Here is a 23,956-nt window from a genome sequence, read left to right on the forward strand (position 1 = left end):
TAATGTTATTACTGTTAGTATTACCCTATTTGTATTTTCGGTGACCTCTGTGGTCGAATTTGATTGGTTATCATGAGTACGTTACTCCGAGGTTCGATTCCGACCGAGTCGGTGTAGAAAAAGTTCATTAGTTTTCTATTTTGGGTCTGGGTGTTTGTGGTACCGTCGTTACTTCTGAAATTCCATAACACAAGTGCTTTAGCTACTTACATTGGGATCAGACAAATATATGTTGTCCAATATTTATTTATTATTTACTTATTTCAGAACCTCATTGGTCGAGATTAGTAGAGTTGGCTTCAGCATTTAATTATTTCATAGTTTTGCTTTACAATACTTAGCATTATTGTGTTGTAAATGTAATTTTAGTCATTACAGGCATATAGGACATATCGTTACAGGCATATACGACATCTCAGTTTTTATGATCGGTGAGGCATTTGTATAGGTGATGATCACTTACCTTCAAATTTGTCAAACTATTTGAATTAAAAAATATTTTAAGAAAATACGTGAATTTTGTCTATGACGTAAACGTTGACTAATTCCCATACCAAGTTTGTCTATGAACAGATGTGAGGTTGCCATATCATATAAATGTAATGACTTTGTAATTCTCATTTATGTAATACTTCAAGAAATATATTCTGAATTATATATTTTCTATTTATAAGTTAAATATAAACAATGAAAATATAATAGTTGCAAATATAAAATAATAGAGTTGCATATTACATTATAGATAAATAAAAAACTACAAGCGTTTGAATATTCATGGTTGTATATTACTTATAACATTGAATCAACGTATTCGTTTCGTTTATTTAAAATTGAGTCTTAAAAGTACAGACAAATAATATTACTTTATATAAGCGTCGCATATATTTATTTAAATAAAACAAAATAATAACTACTAACTAACCTAACCTAACTTGTTACATCTCTTATGTTAATAGTACGACCTACCCCAATATACTATTTATTTAAAAAATAATAATTGACAAAATTTATTAAGGAATAACTAATAATCCTATTTACCGTGATCATTATTGAATGTGTTAGGTGTTGACAATAATTAGCTCGAAGTACAGAGAAGATCTGCTTATGTTCAGTAAAACAAAACTTAAAACGCCAAAATGTATTACAGTAAAATGTATAAAAAAGCATGGGGAAACTGTGAGCCATACTGGGAAACAGTGTTATGTTTCGGACCCAACGACTACCTTTAATAGTCAAACAAGCGCGATATTTCCCGTAATACCGACTCAAATTTAAGTTATTGCTTCGTAAAATAATTATAACATTCCAGCAGAGCTAACAGCTATTAGTTAGTTCGGTAACGATTAATGACAAATTCATTTGACACTTGAAAATTTGAAATTCGATCACGAATATTATTGGTCGGACTTATGGTACGTGTTTAGTTCTTAGTTGAAGAATTCTCTCTCTCTCTTTTAGCATTGGAAAGAAGAAGACACGACATTTTAACTGACATAATATTTATAAGTAAAGCCGTTCGATATTGATATTCGATCCTTTTTACGTAAAGCCTTTCCCTGACATTACAAACATATTACTTTGTTTCTAAAAACATAAATAAATCATTATTACTTTTATTATTAGCTTCATTTAAAATATTGTATCAATACTGCGTTTTAAAAGCGTAATATACATGTTCAATAGTATTCATTGTCTATATGCAAAGTTAAAATAGGTACTATTAGTAACACCTTTGCCTTAAAAAAAACGTCTAATAACGTTCCATTTTTAAATAGTCATATATATTCAATAGTGTTTGTCGTAATTTGTATACGTGTGCAGTATGTACCTAGAAAGAAAGATGGAGAATGGGTAGAGGTTGATGTATGTTCTCCATTCGAATAAAAGTGACGTCATGGACTCATAAGTCTTGTCATTTTTTTATTGTAGTTCATACTTTCAGTTAAATATTCCCCCAATCGCTTGTTCTAATGCTGTCTCACAATGCCGTCTAAGTCATATGTTCAATCTGATAGGCAAATAGAATATCATTTGATTCTCAGGTGAGAAATTCTAGAAACCCGTTTGGAAATTCAATTTTTAGTATTAACACTCTTGTGGAACGAAATACTCTTGAACTCTTCCTATTATTTTTGGATTGAGCTGTTTGATTATAAGAACGAGGAAATTGAAATGACAAATGTTTGTGTGTTGGTTAATCTTTATTGATAATCAGCCCAATGTTGTGACCAATATTGGTTATGGCGATCTAAGTAGCTTGGAGTTATTTAGTTATAGTATAAACAGTTAAAGTTAATGAAATACAGAAATCAAATTGATAAAAGATAAATTCACAGACGGCCTGTTCTACTCCTAAACGACAAATCGCCATAAGGCGTAATTAGTCAAGACCTTATCGTGTAATTGAATAATTCAAATATAAATAATTTACAAATACAACGCCTTCTATATTATTTAATCTTTATAACTGAAGATATCAATAAATGTATTATCGGTAGCCATTTTAATATCGCCATGACAGATTTACGTCATCGTCAATTGATTTATTTATCTGTGGTATTCAAATACGCCTGCAAGCAGGTTGTATACGTCCGAGTAAGATATATCATAATACTGACTTAAGATATCGAATGTCGATGTGATGTTTAAAAAAGAGGTTTTAATGGTCGCACTATTTGCTCTCACGTTTTACGTACGGGTATCGGTGACTACTTGAAGCTTCCTGTTGTCCGTCGTTTCGGATTATCTATCGATATTTACGTTAAACAATAGCCTATAGATATAACCTCATGCATCATGAAAAACTCTTATATTTATATATCAATTTTAAGCAATGCAGCAATGTAGAAATAGATATATGTAAACAGTAGCATCCTGTACATATCCTGCTGCTGGGTGCTACCGCTCCGGAGTCCAGGAAGGTCTTGAGCATAGATGTGGATGGATATCTCTATCTGGAGGATGACCAAAGAAACGATGGATGGATTGTGTGAAAGAGGATACGACTGGATATAATGTTACTTGTGAGGTGACGTACGATAGAGAAGTATGGAAGGAGAAGACATGCTGCGCCGACACCAAGTAAATTTGGGATAAGGGCAGAAGGATGATAGATTATCCCATACCGCTCTGACCCGATTAAACCATAGTTGTAATAATTATTCCAAATAATCATTCCATATCTTGGGTGTTGTTTCTTCAGCGTCGAAGTAACAGAAGCTCAGTTATGCTAACCTGGATTCTAACCCAGTTCAAAGATCAGCTCGTCAGTACACATATTTCTTATAATGAATATTACGGTGATATGTGATATTGAGTGTAAAGTTTTCACACTCAATATCGCCTTGGAATTAGTATCTTGGTATCCTTTAAGAAATACTTACTTAAATGCTAAATTACTTATTAGTGAAATATATAAAATATATGTATAAAAATAATTGAGTTACTTTCGCCGGTTTTTCTGCAATCTGGTAGATACTGCTATGATTCAGATTTCGATAAGTAGATACTTTAAGAGCTGCATGAAATTTAACAGAATGATTAAGATCATTAATTCATCAAAAATCCATTTAAGAAAAAATAAATTTACTGGCAGTTAGCATTTCCATGCTCAAATATTTAAAAAAAAATAAAAAAGTCATTACGATATAAAATATTAAAATCATAATAATAAAGTAATCAACATAAACTATTATTTTTAAAGCTTGCAACTCCCGGTAATTAAAGGTATAAAAATGGCGCCATCGTAAATCTGAGTGACAGATGTAAAACGTAATATGATTTATTGTAATGCGTCCGCCATATTGGCGCACGGGAATCGTTAATACGACGATATCGATACTCACCTGAGCAATTATGTTCAGTACACGCTGTTACAAAAGTGATCTTCGGAAGATATAATCAATAATTGAGAAAATAGTAACTACTGAACACCTTTCCGGTTCTACATTTCGAACCGGTCGTTGCTTATACGATTTAATCGTGTACCTGTAATATGACTACTTTAGAGTATTTATATGATCGTAATTAAATGAAGAATTTTAAGCTTTATTTTTGCGTATATCTTTAAATTAATAGCAATAAGTATTGTAATAAATCTATAGAGTATCTGAAGCAAATAGCACTTGATTCTTATATATTATCGTACAGATAGAATGAATAGGACATAAGAGGTAAGATAATACCGGATTGTGCGATGTGCGCGACAGTACGGCGACCGCGGCACCTGTGTCGGCGCACATGAAAGCGGCGTCGCTTTGTGCGCAGGCGCTGCCGGCAAATATTTATTTTAATTTAGTGCCCGCCCGATCGCTCGTTAATCGCTAATGGATTTGCTCCCGCGTCCACGCACCTCGAGCATCGCGAAACGATTGTTTTAAATTTAGAATTCGCTTTCGATTAAACCCTGATTGTAAACATTCTTTTTTTGAATCAATTAGCTATGGTTTTTAAGAGCCCAGATTATAAAGATATACGGTGGATAGATTGAAAAAAACGTTGATTGAATTTATCGTGTTAGGGCCGATCGTGTGGCGGGTGATTAATGATTTTGTATTTTATGGAGTAAGTAATAATGGATTTAAATAACTAACTATTATATACCATTAAAGACTATATGAAAAGTTTAATATGTAATAATAGCAGTTAAGCTAGTACATAAAGTTCAGGAAATATAAGACCTCATTATTTATGAGTGATCATTTATTCCTGTTCCGCAGCACGTCGGTCGTGTTTGCCCCAATGTTTGTCCAAGCTTTTTGTAGTAAAAAGGGCATTAGTGAACCCTTTTGTTTGCACGGTTAAGACGGTTTGCGTGTCAACAGAGAGCACAAATATTGATACATCGGCGGCTTCTATGGCTAACGTAATCTGGTTCGAAAAAAACATTCAATTTCATTCCTTCGCAGCTAAATGAAGTAGGTTAAGGGATCGACTTCCATGGGAAGCTTTAACGACGCGTTTAATGTTTTTTTTTTATTTGCCGGCCGGAGATCGTTTGAGGTTTTAATTGTTTTTGTTTTAATTGTAAAAATCTTACTACTTATATTTTATTGTTTAGCTAGATGTCTTATTAAAAAAATTAAGTAGATTATGATATTATTGTCAGCTCCTATCTTATCTTACCTAAGGCAAGATGCCCTTAAAAAATGTTTAAACCTAACAGATGGGTAACTACATCTAAAAACACAATATTATCTATTAAATAAATATATAATATTGTCATTTATTTAGGTAAGTGATTGTTACATTGTATCTCTATTCAAATATGTATTTATTTCGAAGACCGAAGTGCCTTATTGTATGCATTCGTTTCATTCACAAACACTCCGATCCGGAGACGGAACACCGGAATAAAATCGTTATTCGAATTCAGTCGATACTGCACAAGTGCGACTTTGCCGAAACCCCGTCTTTGCTCCCAACGAATTCCGAACATTTGCAATAAAAAAGTTCTATAGACTCGAATCACGTCTCGATGCCGTTCTGCGAATTAAAATCACAAAAAGTTAAAGAGAGACGGCTGCGAGCTCCGCGAGAGGGAACGGGCGACGTAATATGCAACATCGCATCCACGCCCCTATAGGTATAAAATTCAAAATAAGATTTCAAAGGAAGTAAAAGGAAAAACAAACAGTCGCGGCGGGTTTCTCTAGTTCGTTAGAGCGAGACGGACGCAGGTCGCTCGGCTCCGCCCGTATCGGTTAGTTAATATGACTTATGGCGCGTATGTTTACCGCGCGAATTAGCCATTTGGCGCGAACGTGTGGGGCGACGCCCGTCGCTCGGAGCCGAGATGCGTTCTAAGCGTGCGACTGCAATCAAAAGCCATTAATTACAAATTTTTAGCATAAAACTCCCATTTATACCTTCATTCGTACATTGAACGGCTCCTTAAAATCAATAATTAGCTTTTTAAGTGTTAATTAAAATATGTGCATTGAAAACCTCATCAAAAATACGAATAGAAATTTTAATGGAATATCCTGCGGTAAAATTATAGGCAAGGATAGAATAAAGTTTAAAAGCGAGGGTTATCAAATATGTATGCTAGTAGCGCCATCTAGAGGCGAATAGCTAATGCGTCAAAGGGCTTTTGTGTAGGTATTTACGTTAACATAATGAAAATTCAGAATATTTTGAAACATTTTTTATTTCATTTTTAATTATTACATTCGAAGTGATTATTTGCTTATGAATGAATATACTTAAAATAAAATCCGTGAAGCTTAGTGTATTTTACTTAATAAATATTTAGAAATAATAGTACTTAGGTACGTCACGGTTTATGTATATAAATATATACACTTCTAGGAATAATCGACAAATACTAACGAGATGGTAGGTATTAATTGTAATTTTTTATTACTTCTTGAAACTATTATTTAATGATAAGGCCTTTACCTTATTATATTGATTGATTGTTTTCACGTATTCAGTTACATTTTTAATGATTACACTGGTTGAACAAACAACCATCAAATTGTAGTGTAGCAACACAGGAAGAGATATAAAATATCTCCTAAATTATAAACCATTTAATTTAATATTGACAACTTTTACAACATCATTTTATGTAGTAGGTATGTACTTACATAAAATGCCTTTGTCATGTCATTCGTTATTAAAAAAAAAATTAGAAAAAATAATATATGTATTATGATTTATATTTTACTAAAAATACTAGGCTGTATATGACAATACTCCAACCTAACTTCATATATATTATTATATATAAGAAAGTATAATGTCAAATTGATTAATACAACCGCACATGAATAACGAAATCTATCAAACAACGAAAACGCTTACACGTGCCTACATGGCCTTGCAATTAAAAAAAAAACAATTAAAAAGAATTTTAATTGTGCGTTCAACACTTGAGTGGTTATATCGAGTACGACGTCACGAATTGAAAATTATTTAACGCGCAATCCGTTTAACGTAATGTCTCTATGAACGTCCAACTATTATTTTATTATCTATATCCGTATCGAAACGAAAAGACGCGAGCCGACCTCTGGCGCCATCTATCGCTCGTTAGGGAAACCATACGTGATAGAGAGGGGCCGAAAATTGTAGAATGTCGATAACTAATCAGGTTATTATTTTAAAAGTTGTTTTGGTTCAATATTATAATTAAACTATTATCAAACATTATATATAACGTTTAGTAACAAATTATAAATAAAAAATAAATCAACTGTGAGCAGGACAAGAAAGATTATATGACATTATAAAGAGCTTATAAGATTCTATCAAGGATGTACATACGTCGTCTTGATTTTGCAAAATGAAATCAATATTTAAAAAAAAAATAATAATATTTACGAGCTATTTTCAGTTAAAAATCGAACAATGTACTTATTTGCGTATTACAAAACTATACTTCCCTTCTTAATGTAGATATTAAGAAAACTAAATTCTACATAAAGAAATCCAAAAGCTAATCGTTAATTGAGTTCCTTCGCTGCGCTTAAGTGGTCCACCGCGGTCGCTGTTATCAGTCGAGCGGGACTGTCGATTACTTTTAATCGACAAGTGAAATCATCGACAGACCACCGGGCATCCTTATTTACATATTAATTTGTTGTCCAGCCGTAAAATAAAGAAATTGGACGGAGAAATAAAAGTCTCGTAATGAAGGCTCACGATACAACTATAATTTTATTTTAATGTTATCGCTTTCGGAATGCTCTCGTCTCAGTGTACCACTCCTCTAGTTAACAATATACCTGATTTGATATGATTATTAATATTTAATGTCTTATAACTAACTAATAATGTTTGTTTTTTAGTCGAGATGGCCAAGTGAACGCTTGCATCTTAACCGATGATTGCGGGTTCAAACCCAGGCTAGCATCGCTGATTCATGTGCTTAATTTGTCTTTATAAATCATCTCGAGCTCAGCGGTGAAGAAAAACATCGTGAGGAAAACGGCATGTGACAAATTTCATAGAAATTCTGCCACATGTGTTCTGCCATTCATTCTGCCACCACAACCCGCATTGGAACAGCGTGGTGGAATATATTCCAAACCTTCTCCTCAAAGGGAGAGGAGGCCTTATCCCAGTAGTGGAAATTTACAGGCTGTTGTCGTTGTTGTTGTTTGTTTTTATACATACAACAATACATCAGCCAAAGTAACAGAGAGTCAATTAAAAAAATCAAAATCCAAATATACTTTATTCAAGTACGCTTTTACAATATTATACGTCATTTAACAGCTATATTAAGTGAAGCTACCACCGGTTAAAATTTCCACCGAGAAGAACCGGCAAGGAACTCAGTGGCTACTCTAGTTTCAACGTCGTACATATTGATTATCTTAAATAATAGTCATAAGAACGTGTATCCGTGTAAGTTTTTTTAGTAATTAAACCCATATAAGCTATCGCCCAGGCTTCGTACGGGTTCAATGCTGATTAGTATACTATATCTTACAACGTTCACAGTTTTTAACGTAAGACAATACAAACCGCTGTGTTGATACGTTTTAAATTCATAATATCTTCGAAAATATTCATTTAAATCACACAATTGACCATATTGATCTATGTTAAATACATAATGTATTTAAGGTCTTAATTATTGGTGGAAGGGCTTTGTGCAAGCCCGTCTGGGTAGTCACCACCCACTTATCAGTTATTCTACCGCGAAATAACAGTATTCAATACTGTTGTGATCCGGTCTGAAGGGTGAGTGAGCCAGTGTAACTACAGGCACAAGGGACATAACATCTTAGTTCCCAAAGTTGGTGGTACATTGACGATGTAAGGAATAGTTAATATTTCTTACATCGTCATTGTCTATGGGTGATGGTGACCACTTACCATCAGGTGGCCCATATGCTCGTCCGCCAACCTATACCATAAAAAAGGTACATAATTGGATAAGGATTAATGATGTATTGCTTAAAATCGCTTCGAAAATAAACCATTATTCTCGTAAGAAGCATGCTTATTGTGGGTTATCATTACTTTTTGAAGATCTTTTTAAGATGTACAATACCGTAGTAGGTACATCCATCTCGTAAGGTTGAGCCAGCGTTTGCAATGTGTGCAAAAAGTGCAAAGACCAAATTTGTTTTATACTAAGTATGTGATAACGATTATTATATACATTAAAATAGTTACGTCCTAAGTAATGAGGTACCTTTATACACTGTAGTGTATTCTATTTAATTATTTAAAAAATTATAAAAACAAATCCTCACTTGAAAACTCGCGAACTGTGACTTACGTTCCTTGTAAGTACAAAGTTTAAAGTTTAAATGTTGTATAGAAAAAGTAACAACGTCAAGTTAAAAAAAAAAAACCCCAAAAAATTATTAACGTATTACTAATTACGATTTCAAATGTTCAGAAAGGCATATAACAGAAAGCACGCTACTTAGAAACCATAACGCTTCAAACCATTGCTAACAAGCTTACCTAAATTAGCAACTTAAATAAAACAGATCTTGTAACACTAGCGTTCAAAAGAAGAAAAAAAACGACTGAACCGAAACAGGCTTTCCCGCTAAACTGCTCGAAAACTGAGCGTTGTTATTCTTTTAATTGTTTTATGAAAAAAAAAGCGACGCGCAACTCAATCTTGCACATTAAATCTCGAGAACAGCGGAAGCCTGCCTCATCAAGTGATTTAATCGAATTAAAAGCAATTTCAACTAATACGAGCAGCGCTGGGGGAAGCAATTAGTCAATGAAATTTATTTGTTCCAATGCACTCGAGTTTCGGTCGCACGGTTTGACTGGAACAGTTATCACGCAATCCGTTTGAGGTCTTGAGATGTTTACTTAAGCGCTTTTCCAGAAAGTTGTCAAAAAAAAAATTCTAAGTGTAACTTCGTTAAATTAAAATGTATATATCTTTATTCATATGATGTTCTTGCTCACGTTTCAAGATTAAAGGTAAAGCTACCACTGATTCTGAATCAAATATACAATCTAAAACATACAAATAAAATCAAAATCAAAATATATTTTATTCAAGTAAGCTTTTACAAGTAGGTACTTTTAAATCGGTAACTATATTAAGTAATGCTATAACTGTTGGATTGTAGATTCTACCGAAAAGAACCGGCAAGAAACTCACTAGTTACTCATTTTCAACATTTAATATACAGTCACGTTAGTTATCCTATCCTGCCTGAAGTCAATAGTATTAATTCCAAGCTTTTACCGAAATAACTCGACAAGTCATAGCACTCTTAAATTAAATACATATTAGATAAATAACACTTGGATGTATGTCTTTTATGGATGATATAAATGAGCGAAATAGCAAATACGAACTACAAACTATTTTTATGTACATCTATTTCATGTTCTTGTGTAGTCAGTAACCTTGTCCATCGTCTACTTAAAAAAACCTACCGGCAAGATTATCACAGGTATATATATAGCAGTTTCTCGAGACAAAATCTATAATATGTAATGTTTACTTAATTTTTTTGTATATCTGTGGTAAAGTTAATAACTGTCGACTGAGAGTGTTGTTTAGCATATTTAAAATTCGAATTAGTCAATTTTATTTTGAAATGATTCTATAGATTTTTTTTCAATTACAGCGCAACTGTTCTTAACGCATAGAGCCTAAATCCTGCTGATGTAAAATAAAGTAATATGCTATTACGTCACAACAATTAACCACCACCTAAAAGAAAGAGGAGCATAGTTACACGATAAGATATCTTATCTATCTAATATCAAATCAACAATAACAAAAATAGAAATCAGTTTAATTAAACTCAACACAGACTAAAAATATAAAACCTTTTTTGTAAACCATACAAAGCGAGCAAAAACTTTTCGCGTAACTTAATTAAATAAAGAATGCCTGCCGAGTTTTACTTCATAGATTATCATGAAAATAATTTATATACAAGAGACAGTGTATTTAAAACAATAGTCGCATTAACATATATCATTGTCGGCTATAGCCAAGTCGTAAAGGAGTGAATTACACGTAAGACCGGCCCTATAGAATTAATAGTAAAACAAAACGAGAGCCCTTGAATATTGATTTATAAAACGCACAGCGTCCGACATCTTGAGAGGAATTTCAATGTATATTTAGCATACAAACACATTATTATCGCAACACAAAGCATCAACAACAATAGATGCACATATCTAGATTACAACTCCGTGGAATCTTTTAAATTTAAATACTAAATAACGTACAAACATACATACATATGTATGCGCTAGAGATTCTGACGCATTCTCGTATATATCTATGCAATATACAGAGATATATATAACTATAATATGTGAGTACTTAGTTAGAACTCGTAAATATAATCATAAATATAGTAGGTGTTATATGGTCAGGGTAAAAAAAGGTTCGTCACCTTAAGATCTATTATCGTGTGCTCAGTTTGAGCGATAATCTGCTTAACCGATTGAAAATGACATATTACGTCGCAGTAATTTGATGTTTAGATTCAAAACGCACTAAGAGTTTCAGAATTGATGAAGGAATGGTTTTTAAAACTGACGAAGGTTTTCTTACTCTGGCTGTACATAATTAAATTCGTGTTCCTGAAACATATGTATTTATGCCGGAAGAAAATCTGCCACAAATGGAGTAAGCTCAACCCTGATCCTTAAAAAGTTTTGACTTAAACTGTCAATTCCATTTTCAAATTTAAATTTAGAATTTCATCTCGATAACTGAAGCAATGAAATATTTGAAAAAAGAATGTTTACATTGAGACGATTTTTGTATACGTAATGTATTAAGCATGTTTATGGAATTGTTAAGACGTCAGGGAGGCCCCTCTATCGATAAACAAGATACCGGGGCACAACGACGTCAGATCAATTTCAATCTCTATGGGGGCCAATACGAATAGCTAAAATTTCTGACCAATGTAAATAGCATATCAAAGAATTCACTATCATTTCGCATAATATGTTATGTGCATATATTATATTCGACGGACGAATACTGACGTTTAGTATTCTTTTAATCAAAACCAAAATATTCTTTACTTAAATTCTTTAAATTTTTTTAGAAGAATTTTAAATCTAATAAATTCGGGAAGTAGATTCTACCGAGAGGTATATAGCATACACACATAAATAAAGAATACATAATAGTTATTATTTAAAGGTTTTCTTTAAAAAAAATATCAAGTTTTATAGAAAATATGTCTGCCGAAACAATTATTATAAAACTTGCTAGAAAATTGAGTTCGTTACCGAGATTGAGATTATTTTTTTAATATGTTGAAATGTGAAATTATAATATTTATAAATATATTATATTGCCAGTTTCGATAAACATCGAGTATTCGTATTTAGAATTCTCATAGAAAAACCGTAAACAATGGATGTACCGTCACACCACTCATTACCGTGCAAGGCCGAGGGAGACAACCATGCATAATGTCCCATAATTTAGTAACCACACGTGGGGTCACCACTGTTATTACGCAATGATGAAAGGACCGAATAGAACCGTATCCTGACCAACATTACAAGTGACAAAAAAAAAAATTAAACAAAAAAGTTTGTCTACAAAGGAGGGTTTAATACATTTTTTTTTTTAATTCAAATCGTAACTCGAATTCTTTAACATTTGTATCACTCTCAATTATTTCCAATAACATAATTATCTAACCAATCAATAGTAATAATAGTGTATTCGTAGATTTGTTTCACTTTCACCGAAATCAATCGGCCGCCATCAACTCAATTGATTGCCGTGAAAATATTTCCATCGCACAAAACCCACGCTAACAAACAACCGCCATTTTGTAAATTCCAAAACGCTGTATAATAAAAATTATTATACATTTTTTATAACAAGTAAGAACGAAATTTTGTAATACATAAATAAGGTACGAACAATGCTAGCTACAAGTACAATTATCCTTGTAACTAAGAATTGATTTTCTTTAACAACCAGCTAGTAACAAGATCGCGATCGCCTCATGTTTCATGCAGAAGCGGCTGCAATAATGACCCTTAATGACGTACTGAAAACTCGGTCCCCATGCCATACTTTTATGGCAGTCCGTTTATTATGGATGAGGTTAATACAGAACTAGCTCTTCGTGGCCTTATTAGATAATCACACGCTTCGCCTAACGGAATAAAAAGTTTTTATTACGAAATTGTCAAGTCGAAGCTAGCTAATGTAACTTGAGGTCTGCGTTGTATTAAAACATGTACGAAATCGAGGTCAAACGATAACACAATAGTTCTTAATTTTTTTTTTTATTCAATTGTATTTTTGTAAATTATAGCTTGTGAGTTCGTCGGTTGTTTATAATTTTATAACACTTATTTTATATACAGAGTGTTTTAATTAATTTTTTTTAAACTGTTATCCCTAATAAGAAGTATTTCGATCAAGTTCCTAAGCTGTCTAAAGTGTGTTACGCAGACGATCCTGAATTCAATGCACAAGTACCAGCCCCGGTTCCACCTGGTACGGGCCAACGACATCCTCAAGCTGCCCTACTCGACCTTCAGGACCTACGTCTTCAAAGAAACAGAGTTCATAGCGGTCACCGCGTACCAGAATGAAAAAGTAAGACATCTTAAACCTTATAAGTTATTATTTCCATGTATATATGATCTATAGCACACCTTGGGAATGAAACGATCGCCTCCTTGCTATTTCATCTCATATTAAATTGTTTATTTTTATAATATATGAGACAAACAAAAAAAAAAACCCGCTGAGTTTCTTTCGCCGGTTCTTCTCAGGTCAGGATGTTTTCTTTTCCGAACCGGTGGTAGTGTTTCAATTGACCATCAATGGGAAAGTGTAATGCTTCTATATTGAATAAAGTTATTTGAGTTTGAGTTTATTTTTGCAAGTATGTAATAGTAAAATTAGTTTGAGTTTGCCTGTGTAACGCACCAATCGTGGTGGTCACTAATTGAACGGTTTTGAAATTTATGAGCAACGCCATCTAGTGGCGAGTTACAACAGTTAACGAATAAATTAAAATTTAATTAAATATTTTTCCTAATAATTCCGAATCATCAAGCTCATCTATTTAAATGCACTATTTTTAGAAAGAAGATACTATGATATTCAGTAACAATAACTAAATTTTCTTCTTATCAGATAACGCAGTTGAAAATAGACAACAATCCTTTTGCGAAGGGATTCAGAGATACGGGAGCGGGGAAAAGAGAGAAAAAGTAAGTATTTACATTTAGACATACACACATACATACATTATATACAAACACACACACAAACACGTATAAAATACACAAACGTATCAGGTATGAAACATGAGTGAGCCAGTGTAATTACAGTCACAAAAGACTAAATACCCAATGTGAGTGATATGTAAGAAATGGTTAACAAGAGTGCTAAGACTCTAAACTAAAAAATCTAAAAAAAGGTTATTTTATATTATTATGTCAAGTCAATACAATACAAAAAGGAATTTAAAAATGGAACAGACAAAATAACATAGAAGTAATACTTAAAATTAACCACAGATTAAGAATACCGCAACCAACTGCTAGAAAATTTCGCACGATGATATAAAAATATGTATTCAAAAATCTCTTCTTTACTAGATACATATATAAATATAATTAATCCGCAAAAAGAAAATAGTTAAGAACCATTTTCTTCTGTCAAATGACTATTTTTTCCGATTTCAATTGCCGAGATTTGGTGTTGCCAGTAAAAAATATATAAATAAGTGAGAAAGAACAATCATCTTGCCAAATGTTAAATAATAATTCTGATCGAAATTCGAAAACTGAGTTTGGACCTAATAATAACTAACTGGGTTATATTTTAAAGTCTGCAATAATTGATGAAGATATGGTAAACTAATTAGTTTATCTATATCGTTCTTTCCAAGAAATCACGTTCAATAATTAACGCAATAATTCTTTTTAATATTAATTACTTCGATAATATAAAACTAAGCAAATAATCAGCATTAATCATTTTTGCACGCATGGCGTGTAATACATTTTTTTTAAATAAAAGCTATATAATTTATGTTTCTTGTAGTGAAGCAAAGACTGATAAAAATAATTATGACATTACAATTGTATATCAAAAGATGCCTCTTTTTGTCTAACTAGTAATTACTATGGATGCGTATGTTCGCGTGTTTATGTGTTTCTTGCACTCGATGAAAAAAGAATCTGTTCGAAATTCAAAAAAAAACCGTTAAAGAAGTCAATTTTATCATGATTTTTCATATAGAAAATATAACAGTTACTCTGAGTCTGGCTGTTACAAGTGTGCACTACCATTCCCCGGATAGCACGTAAAGTTGGTACTGCGCCTTTAAAAACACTTTTCCGGTCGTGTCGGAGTTGGGCATTTGTATTCTGCACACACTTGAGCCCTATAGAATATAGGGCAGAATGCCCAGGCTGGTCCTTCTTAAGCGACAACGTCATTTAAGGATTTGTAAAAAAAAAACAATGTCAAGAACGTTGACTTAAGCAATCAGTAACTATTTAACAAAAAAAAAAAAAAATTAAATATTTTACAAAAAGGACAAAAAGTTCTATTCAATTCATTTTCCCTTCAACTAATTTGTCCTCGTAACGATAATGCAGGCACGTCGTTATAAAATTACAGAATTGCAAACTTATTTATAAAAGTCAGTACAACAACTGTAACATTTATAATGTAACATTCCGAATACAAATTAACAATACTTACTTAATAATAGAGTAAATATACGAGTATTATAAGTGAATCCATAAAATTATTTATCTTTCGTATTAAATATTTCGGCCGAGTGTGAACTCTAACTAGTTCAAGCGCGCCCTCGAGGTAGGTGGCAATCCGAACACCCAAAAGGCGTAAGATAAATGACGGCAAAAACAGTTCACTATTTAAGCAAAGTTAACAGCTAACGAAATTAGCCCGCTATCTCTCCAAATTAATTAGGGCGAGATTTTCTGAACGCAGCCGACGCCCGGCGCCGTTCGAAATTCAAATTAAACCAATCTGGCGCCTCCTTATTCGTGTTCCGAGTTTAAACATGGCGGGTAACTGCTCAAAATGGTGGAGTCATACGACTTGGCGCTTTTTCCATCGTCTTTAGCGTGCAAGGGAGAAAATTGGATTTCCGCGATAAAATCAGCTTTAGTTTTTTTCACCGCATAATTTGATAGAACTCACCGCGGCGGGGATATCTTGTGGTTCCGCTTACTTATTTGAAATTCAAAGAGAACTCAATTAGTAGACGCGGGCAGACAGTACAGGAATTACGTCTAAGTGTTCGCCTTTATCGAGATCTGCTCTCTGATACGAGCTCTGATATGAACGCTAGAGTAATTTTGTTGAATGCTGTTTGAGAATATCAAGTTGAGCAAATGTTACATAATGGCTTGAACTGATCCATTCTTATGTGGAGGATATTTTGGAAGGTTTGGGATGCAGATATGACATGAGTCGAGATGGCCCAGTTGTTAGAACGCGTGCATCTTAACCAATGATTGCGGGTTCAAACCCAGGCAAGAACTACTGATTCATGTGCTTAATTTGTCTTTATAATTCATCTCGTGCTCAGCGGTGAAGGAAAATATCGCGAGGAAACCTGCGTGTGACAAATTTCATAGAAATGTTGCCACATGTGTATTCTACCAATCCGCATTGGAACAGCGTGGTGGAATATATCCCAAAACCTTCTCCTCAAAGGGAGAGGAGGCCTTTAGCCCAGCAGTGGGAATTTACAGGCTGTTATTGTTGTTGTTGTATAACATGTTTATTTTGAAGGCACACGCTTTTTTATAATCGCATTAATTTTATATGAAATACTAGTAGTCGCCCGCGGCATTGCTCGTGTTTTAGGGTGTTGGTTGTCATAATTTAGGCAAAAAAGTATCCTATGTCTTTTTTTGGAGTTCAAGTTTGCTTGGTACCAAATTTTATCAAATTCAGTTCAGCGGTTTGGTAGTTAAAGAGCGACAGTTAAACAGACACACAGAGTTACTTTCACGTTTATAATATGACTATAGAAATTAACATATATTAAAATATGCAACATTTCTATTCGAGTCATATTAATATATAATTGTATATATGTTTTTAATTATACAATTTAATGAAAATCCAGAAAGCCCTTATAAACATATCATGAGGTCGTTTTGTTCGCATAGGAAGTAACATGACTGTTTAAAGAGGGTCAGGAAGGCATCTTTAATTCGCTTACACAACATTTTGCACCGCAGCATCCGAATTACAGGACGTACGCCGCCGGACGCCGGAAGCTCATCTTTTCAAAATGGCCGCTGACCGGAAGCGCGGGAAACGTGAGCGTTTTGACAAACGTTTTGTAAAGCCGCGGGGGACACATGGCGCGCATACCTCATCGTTTCTCGTTTCGCTTTGTGTTGCGGAATTTTATATTATTCTGTTATCAAGGTCGGCTTTGCAACGAACAAGTTACGTAAATTTAGAACAGCCTGTAAATTCCCACTGCTGGGCCAAGGACTCATCTACCGTCGAGGAGAAGATTCGGAACATATTCCACCACGCTGTTCCAATGCGGGTTGGAATACAGGAATACACATGTGGCAGAATTTCTATGAAATTAGATTACGAATGAAAGATTAATTATAAAAATAAGCACAAGAATATTCAGTGGTGCTTGCCTGGGTTTGAATCTGCAATAATCGGTTAAGATTCACGCGTTCTAACCACTGGGCCATCTCTGCTCTACGAACAAGTTAATTACTTTGTAGTGCGCACAGGGCCGGTGACACTACGGACATCACGTGACCGCTTGCATCTCGCCGGATTAGATTACGTCGATATTATTTAGTTCGGTAAAGCTTATTTTACGAAAATTTAAAAACATTTTCGACTAAGTGCCCTGCTTAAAAATGATTTGATGTACAAGTTTCTCAATTCAACTTAAGTTTTTATTAATATCTACTTCTTGAATATCGAGCCATATATAAAATTGTATAAAATAAATCTACATAAGTTATACTTAGTTTATCAACCTATGAGTTTCACGCATACAATCTGAACTCACAATTTAAACTGGAATTAAAACGTCTAAAAAATATTAAATAACGAATTTAAACTGTATTCTCCTCCTCCTGCCCTTATCCCAATTTTATTTGGGGTCGGCACAGCATCTGTCCTTCCATACTTCTCTGTCAGACGTCATCTCACAAGTAACACTATTTCTCACCATATCGTCTTTCACACAACCCATCCATCGTTTCCTTGGTCGTCCTCTATCTCTATATCCATCCACATCCTTGCTCAAGGCCTTCCTCACAATGTGTTCCTCATTCCTCCGCATTACATGCCCATACCATGATAGCCGCCTTCCAAATAATTTCTTGTTATAACGAATTTAAACTGTATATGAGAATAAAAATAACCGGACCCCCAAACGAGAGTAGAATTATGAATATATGTTTTGCCCCAACTCAATAGAGTTAAAACGCGCTTCAGTTAAGGTCCATGAATCCTAATCTGCATTATATAGCTTACTAGCTAACCACCCCGGCTTCACACGGGTACAATAATTATCACTGTTTCTTTAGTATTTGTCTGAGTATTATATACAAAAACCTTCCTCTCGAATCATGCTATCTATCAAAAACCGCATCAAAATCCGTTGCGTAATTTTAAAGATCTAAGCATATATAGGGACAAGCGGTAAGCGACTTGTTTTATACTATGTAATGATACAAGTGAGACCTAAGTCAGTGTTAGGATATTAAAAAAAAAGCTTAAACATTCGTTTGAAGTTGAAAATCACACCTCAGGCTAAAACAATTCAGTCAGTAGTCATTCGAGCACTTAAAACTCTTCCGAGGGTTTTCAATGGAGGTTTTTGAACTTTGCCGCTTTTTTGTGGGATAAAAAATTTTTGGTAAATTTACAAGGCGATCCACCCCAGCCGCGTTTACATTGTAACACGAAGACCCTAATGCGCAGTTTAACTTAGGGTTGTACAAAATTAATTATATTATTTATTTAGTTTCTATTTTGTTTACTGTAAATAAGTTAGTTTATCAAATTATAGACAAATATAGACGTATACGTTTCACAAATAAAATCAGCATCTCATTTAACAATTAGTAACAAATAGCTTATGTTTAATTTTATTGTATGGTATGCTATAGTATATTATTCTATATGCAATGTTTATAGCTGTTAATATACAGGTTTTTATCTAACAAACAATTATCTTTTATTATAAAGGTACATATTAGAAAATCATTTTAATAATATATAATCGATCATAAAAATGTAGTTCAAGAATATACAATAAGGTATATACCTATATTTAAAAAAAAGAGTATATACGTCCTTAAATGTCAGGTATATTTAATTAATTTTTGACAATCGTTTTTAGATATACAAACGTTATTTGTAATAACAAAAAATATATCACGACATAAATCTACGTAATCTCTACAAATCAAACTTAATACAAGAATTAATTAAGTCAATATCTGACAGCCCTATGATACAAGGGGTGGCACAAATTAAATTCTATCAGTCGGCGATGAGACGAGTTAATAAAATAAATTTAGTACGGAACCCCGGTAATCAGGGGTCCCGGTCTGCGGGATGAAGACGACCGACGTATTTAGGGATCAGTGGGACAATGCGGATAAAGACTTGTTTGTTTTGCGGCAGAAGGCGAATAATTGGCCGGCAGGGTTAGCGGACATTTTAAAAAACCTTGCTTTTGTTCTATAAACGGAACGAGACAATGACAGTTGAATATAGAACAATTAAAAACTGACTTACACTTAAACTACGTTTGAAAATTTAAATTTAGAATAAGATACCGAATTTTTGTTTTTTTATGTTGACACAGATTAGATTTATACAAAAAAATCAAAGTGACTTGTTAATCTGTGGTGTATAACAATTAATTACTATTCTAGAAGTAGGGCAAGCTACAACTATCTCTGACTAGAAATGAATATTATTAGAAGCTTGACTTCCATAGTTGATATATTATAAAACAAAGTCCCCCGACACTATCTGTCTGTATGTTAGAGATAAACTCGAAAACTACTACACGGATTTTCATGCGGCTTTCACTAATAGACAGAGACATTCATAAGGGACGTTTAGGTGTATAATTTATTAGGGATTTTGTGTAAATAAGTTGAAATAGAACGACAAATATCGGAAAAGCCGGGACGGGCCACTACTAGTTGATATATTAATAATAATTAATAAATTCCATTCAATTCGATCATATAAGATTCCTAGTATTATTTAGATGATATAAATGTTTCATTGAAACCACATAAAACTACTATGAATTGTTAAAAAAGCACATTCGTGACACGTTCGTCGTTTCGTCGGCAAAAGGGCGACGCTCGCCGCTGTCATTAGAGGATGATTAACCTTTGGCGGTCGAGGGTCGCGCGCCATTAGCCGAAATGTCAACCGTTTGACACCCGTCCGAAATTGCCATTTAAAATAGATTACATTATTTTTTTTTATTATGCAAGAAAAATTGAAAAGAGGTTTTAATTAAAAAAAAAACATGTGTCACTTTTTTTTTTAGTTAATGGCTATTATGCATTTTTTACTTTGCCGTATCGTAAATTCAAATCGTTTGTAAAAATACATTGGTAATAAAGGCATATTATTCGATACAAGATTTTATAGATTATAAAAAAGCGTGGAGTTAATACCTGTTAGTTCCAGGGATATATTACAGACATATATAATTGTATTTAACTAACATGACAATAAATGTTTAAAAAGTGTAACTACTGAGTCTCTTGCCGATTCTTCTCGGTAGAATAATTTCCGAACGGTGGTAGCTTCACTTAATTGTTAAATGACGATTCAAATGTGTTTGTAAAAGTCTACTTGAATAAAGTTTATTTTGATAAGATATGTTGAAAAAAAATATTTTATTAAGTTTCGCATAAGTTGTAATTTTCGTTGGACCTGTTACTACACTGACTCACTTACCATTAATCAAATATACATAGCATTATTATCGTTAAAAGATTGAATACAAAAAAGAACAACTACTTACTATTTATACGTCGATCTTTTTTTACTTTCAACACTTTTATGTAGCCATACTAATACTTTTGGAAATAAATAGTATTAGTCTAGTCCTTTATTGGAATTCATATTTACTTAATACCAAATTTCATCAAATTCAGATAGACAGAGTTACTTTCACATTTATAATATTAATATGAATATAGATTGTGCTCGTAATTCTTGTAAAATAATATATTTGAAAAATAATTCCCAATAATAACACGAGCAGTTTGTCCGTGTACCGCAGGCAGGCGCTGCTGACGGCGCGCTCGGACACGCGGGAAGACGACGACGAGAGGCCCCTCGACGTCGGGGGGCCCTCCAGTCCGCCGCCGCCGCCCCCGCAGCACACCACCAGCTGTAAGTTTATACCATTTTCAAACAGTATTATTATCTATATCTTAGTTTTAAAACAATGAAGGTCGCATTTCTTTGAATAAATTTAAGCTTTAAAATTTTAAGAATGTATGTTTATTATTCTGATAACACAAAAGCGTACCCACATCATCACTTGCAACTAACACTCGTACTCTCTTACAGCATGGTTTAGTTCAAGCGGAGGAGGAGCGGATTCCGGCGCTGATGAAGCTGGTTCAGATTCTTCATGTTCGGGCGGCGCACGCGCACAATCCCCTCCCGCGGGTCCCTCACGACCCTCCCCGGCACCAGACGTCTCTCTCGGTCCTCCGGTTCAACCACCTCTCCTACCATACCTCTACCCTCCTTCACTGTACCCACCACCATTCTTTCCTCCACACCAAATGCCACCAGGCCTCCTTTTCAACCTTCACCCTCTACTCCAGCAATATTCTCTCCCACCTCCGCCAGCGCCGCCGGCCCCTGCACCGGCGCCGTCACTCAGCAAAACGCATAGGTTCGCACCTTACGCGCTGCCGGGCTTAGGATCTGCCTTCGAGCAAGTGGCTCCGAGAGCGAGAAGCCTCAGCTCGTCCCCGGCGCGGCCGAGGGCGGGCTCCCCGCCGGCGCGAGCGGCCTCGGCCGACCCTCCCCCCGACGCGCCCACGTCCACGACGAGCGCCGCGACCCCCCCCGCGTCCGACCTCAAGAGCATCGAGCGCATGGTCAACGGTCTCGACGTCGAGACACAGGACTGACTCGAGTGTACATAGAGTGTATTTATATCAGCTCCCGCGCCGGGGCGTCGTTTTGTATCGTTCCTATTTTGTTTTTCTGTCGAGTTCTATTCGGGTCGATCGTAATGTTTGTAAATAGTTAAGCTTACACTAGATGGTTGTTTAGTCGTCATTAATGTTCGATGGACGGTCCCGCGGGAATACTCGTATGCAGAAATGCTTTTATTTTTACCATAGACAAATATAATCTGTCGAGTTTTAAATTACATTTCGTTTTACGTAAAGATATATTTTTGATACAAACTGTTTGATTTGTTCGCCTTATCAGTGTCAACTAAAAATAGGTAAATATTGTATTATAATTATTTTTGAGCTAACTATGGTCATAATAAAAGTTTCCCAATATTTCGCATATTGCAACATTTTCATTCTCCTGCAAAGTCAGTAAAGTCAATACAAATACTGATTTGTCGTCATTGCGTAAATTCGAAAGAGGTTTTATATCTAAACTGTCAAAGTGACATTAAAACAGATAATGTTGCAATCGAACGAAGTGACGTCACATCGAACACGTAGTTTGGAACACAATAGTTTTCACATTAGATTCTCCACTGCAATAGCAATAGGAATACAATTGTCGATGAAAAGGGCTTACGACATTTACTAAGGAATGTAGAATATTATACTTCTCCTTTTATTAAGAATATTTGAAGACAAAAATTTAATAAGTTAAGGTTTTTAGGACTTTTTTTTTGTTATTTCACTCTCCCACACAGTCTAACCTCATTTTATCGATACTTTAATATTAGGGAGCCCCTTTCATCGAAATTTTTCAATATGTTTCATTTTCCCACTTTAATAGAATAAAATACCTAATTAAATAATATTGCTTTATTTTGTAAATACAATTTGTAAGGTATATTTACGTGTTTACTAATCGACATATTTTGAAAATATGTTTTGTCAATTGTGCTGTGAAAAGAGTGCGTTTAGTTTTTACTTACAAAATTAAAAAAAGAACAAATTATAAAAAAAGTAAATTAACTATTCTATAGAGTATTTATTGACCCTTAATTGTTTTTTTTTAAATGTATAAATGTATGCAAGAATAATTTTATATTTTCTTACTATTTGTATATTATTTCAAGGAGTAAAAACTAAACGCAACTGAAAAAAAAAAAAATAAACGATTGATAAAAATCTAACTGTAAGTTAAATTTTGTAATATATAGTTGATAAATATTTAGTTAAAATACAAAATATATAATTATAAATGAATATAATTTTCCATGGAATTCATTAAATATAAGCGCATTAAAGTTTAACTGGAAATAGACGTATGTGAAAATTGTTTTTCTTTTTTCTTTTTCATCATTAACAAGCCAACGATTTGAATGAAGACGCATTAACATATTTGATTTGCCATTTTTCTACAGATTAAAAAAAAACATTGCTTGGTGAAATTGAATGAGACTGTAACAATATGACACCTGTATTGAAAACTATTCATTAAAATATATAGATAAATCTATTGACAAAATCAATAATATTGTTTCTTTTGAACCTTTAGTATTAATATATAATTAAAAAAAAAAACAAATTTGGATAATTCGAAATTTAAATTTACAATAAACTAGTTATCGCTCGAGTTTCAAAAGTTGGTTATCATGTGTTACGTAAAATGTAGTCCATGTCCTTTCTTTGAATTCAAGTTAGCTTCACGCAAGATTTCATTAAATTCGGTACATTGGTTTAGTCTTGAAAGAGCGACAGACAGACAGACAGACAGAGATACTTTCACATTTATAATATTAGTATGGATTTTGTTTTCTTGTCCAGAGAATGAAAG

General features: G+C 33.7%; 1 protein-coding gene across 11 annotated transcripts in view; it reads left to right on the plus strand.

The window, feature by feature from the left end:
- The window catches only part of LOC124532829 (optomotor-blind protein-like), a 112,466-nt gene extending 88,815 nt beyond the window's left edge, over positions 1–23,651 (plus strand). For 4 of the 11 annotated variants that reach the window (XM_047107919.1, XM_047107925.1, XM_047107920.1 and 1 more), the window contains 4 exons: positions 13,388–13,546; positions 14,093–14,169; positions 21,243–21,373; positions 21,554–23,651. In XM_047107919.1, the coding sequence (XP_046963875.1) occupies positions 13,388–13,546; positions 14,093–14,169; positions 21,243–21,373; positions 21,554–22,128 (942 nt within the window). In that variant the 3' untranslated portion in view covers positions 22,129–23,651. The remainder of the gene's footprint in view (positions 1–13,387; positions 13,547–14,092; positions 14,170–21,242; positions 21,374–21,553) is intronic. The other 7 variants (XM_047107927.1, XM_047107926.1, XM_047107921.1 and 4 more) reach the window with 3 other exon arrangements.
- The last annotated feature ends 305 nt before the right edge of the window (positions 23,652–23,956 follow it).

Source organism: Vanessa cardui, chromosome 10 (genome assembly GCF_905220365.1).
Source record: "Vanessa cardui chromosome 10, ilVanCard2.1, whole genome shotgun sequence".
NCBI lineage: Eukaryota > Metazoa > Arthropoda > Insecta > Lepidoptera > Nymphalidae > Vanessa > Vanessa cardui.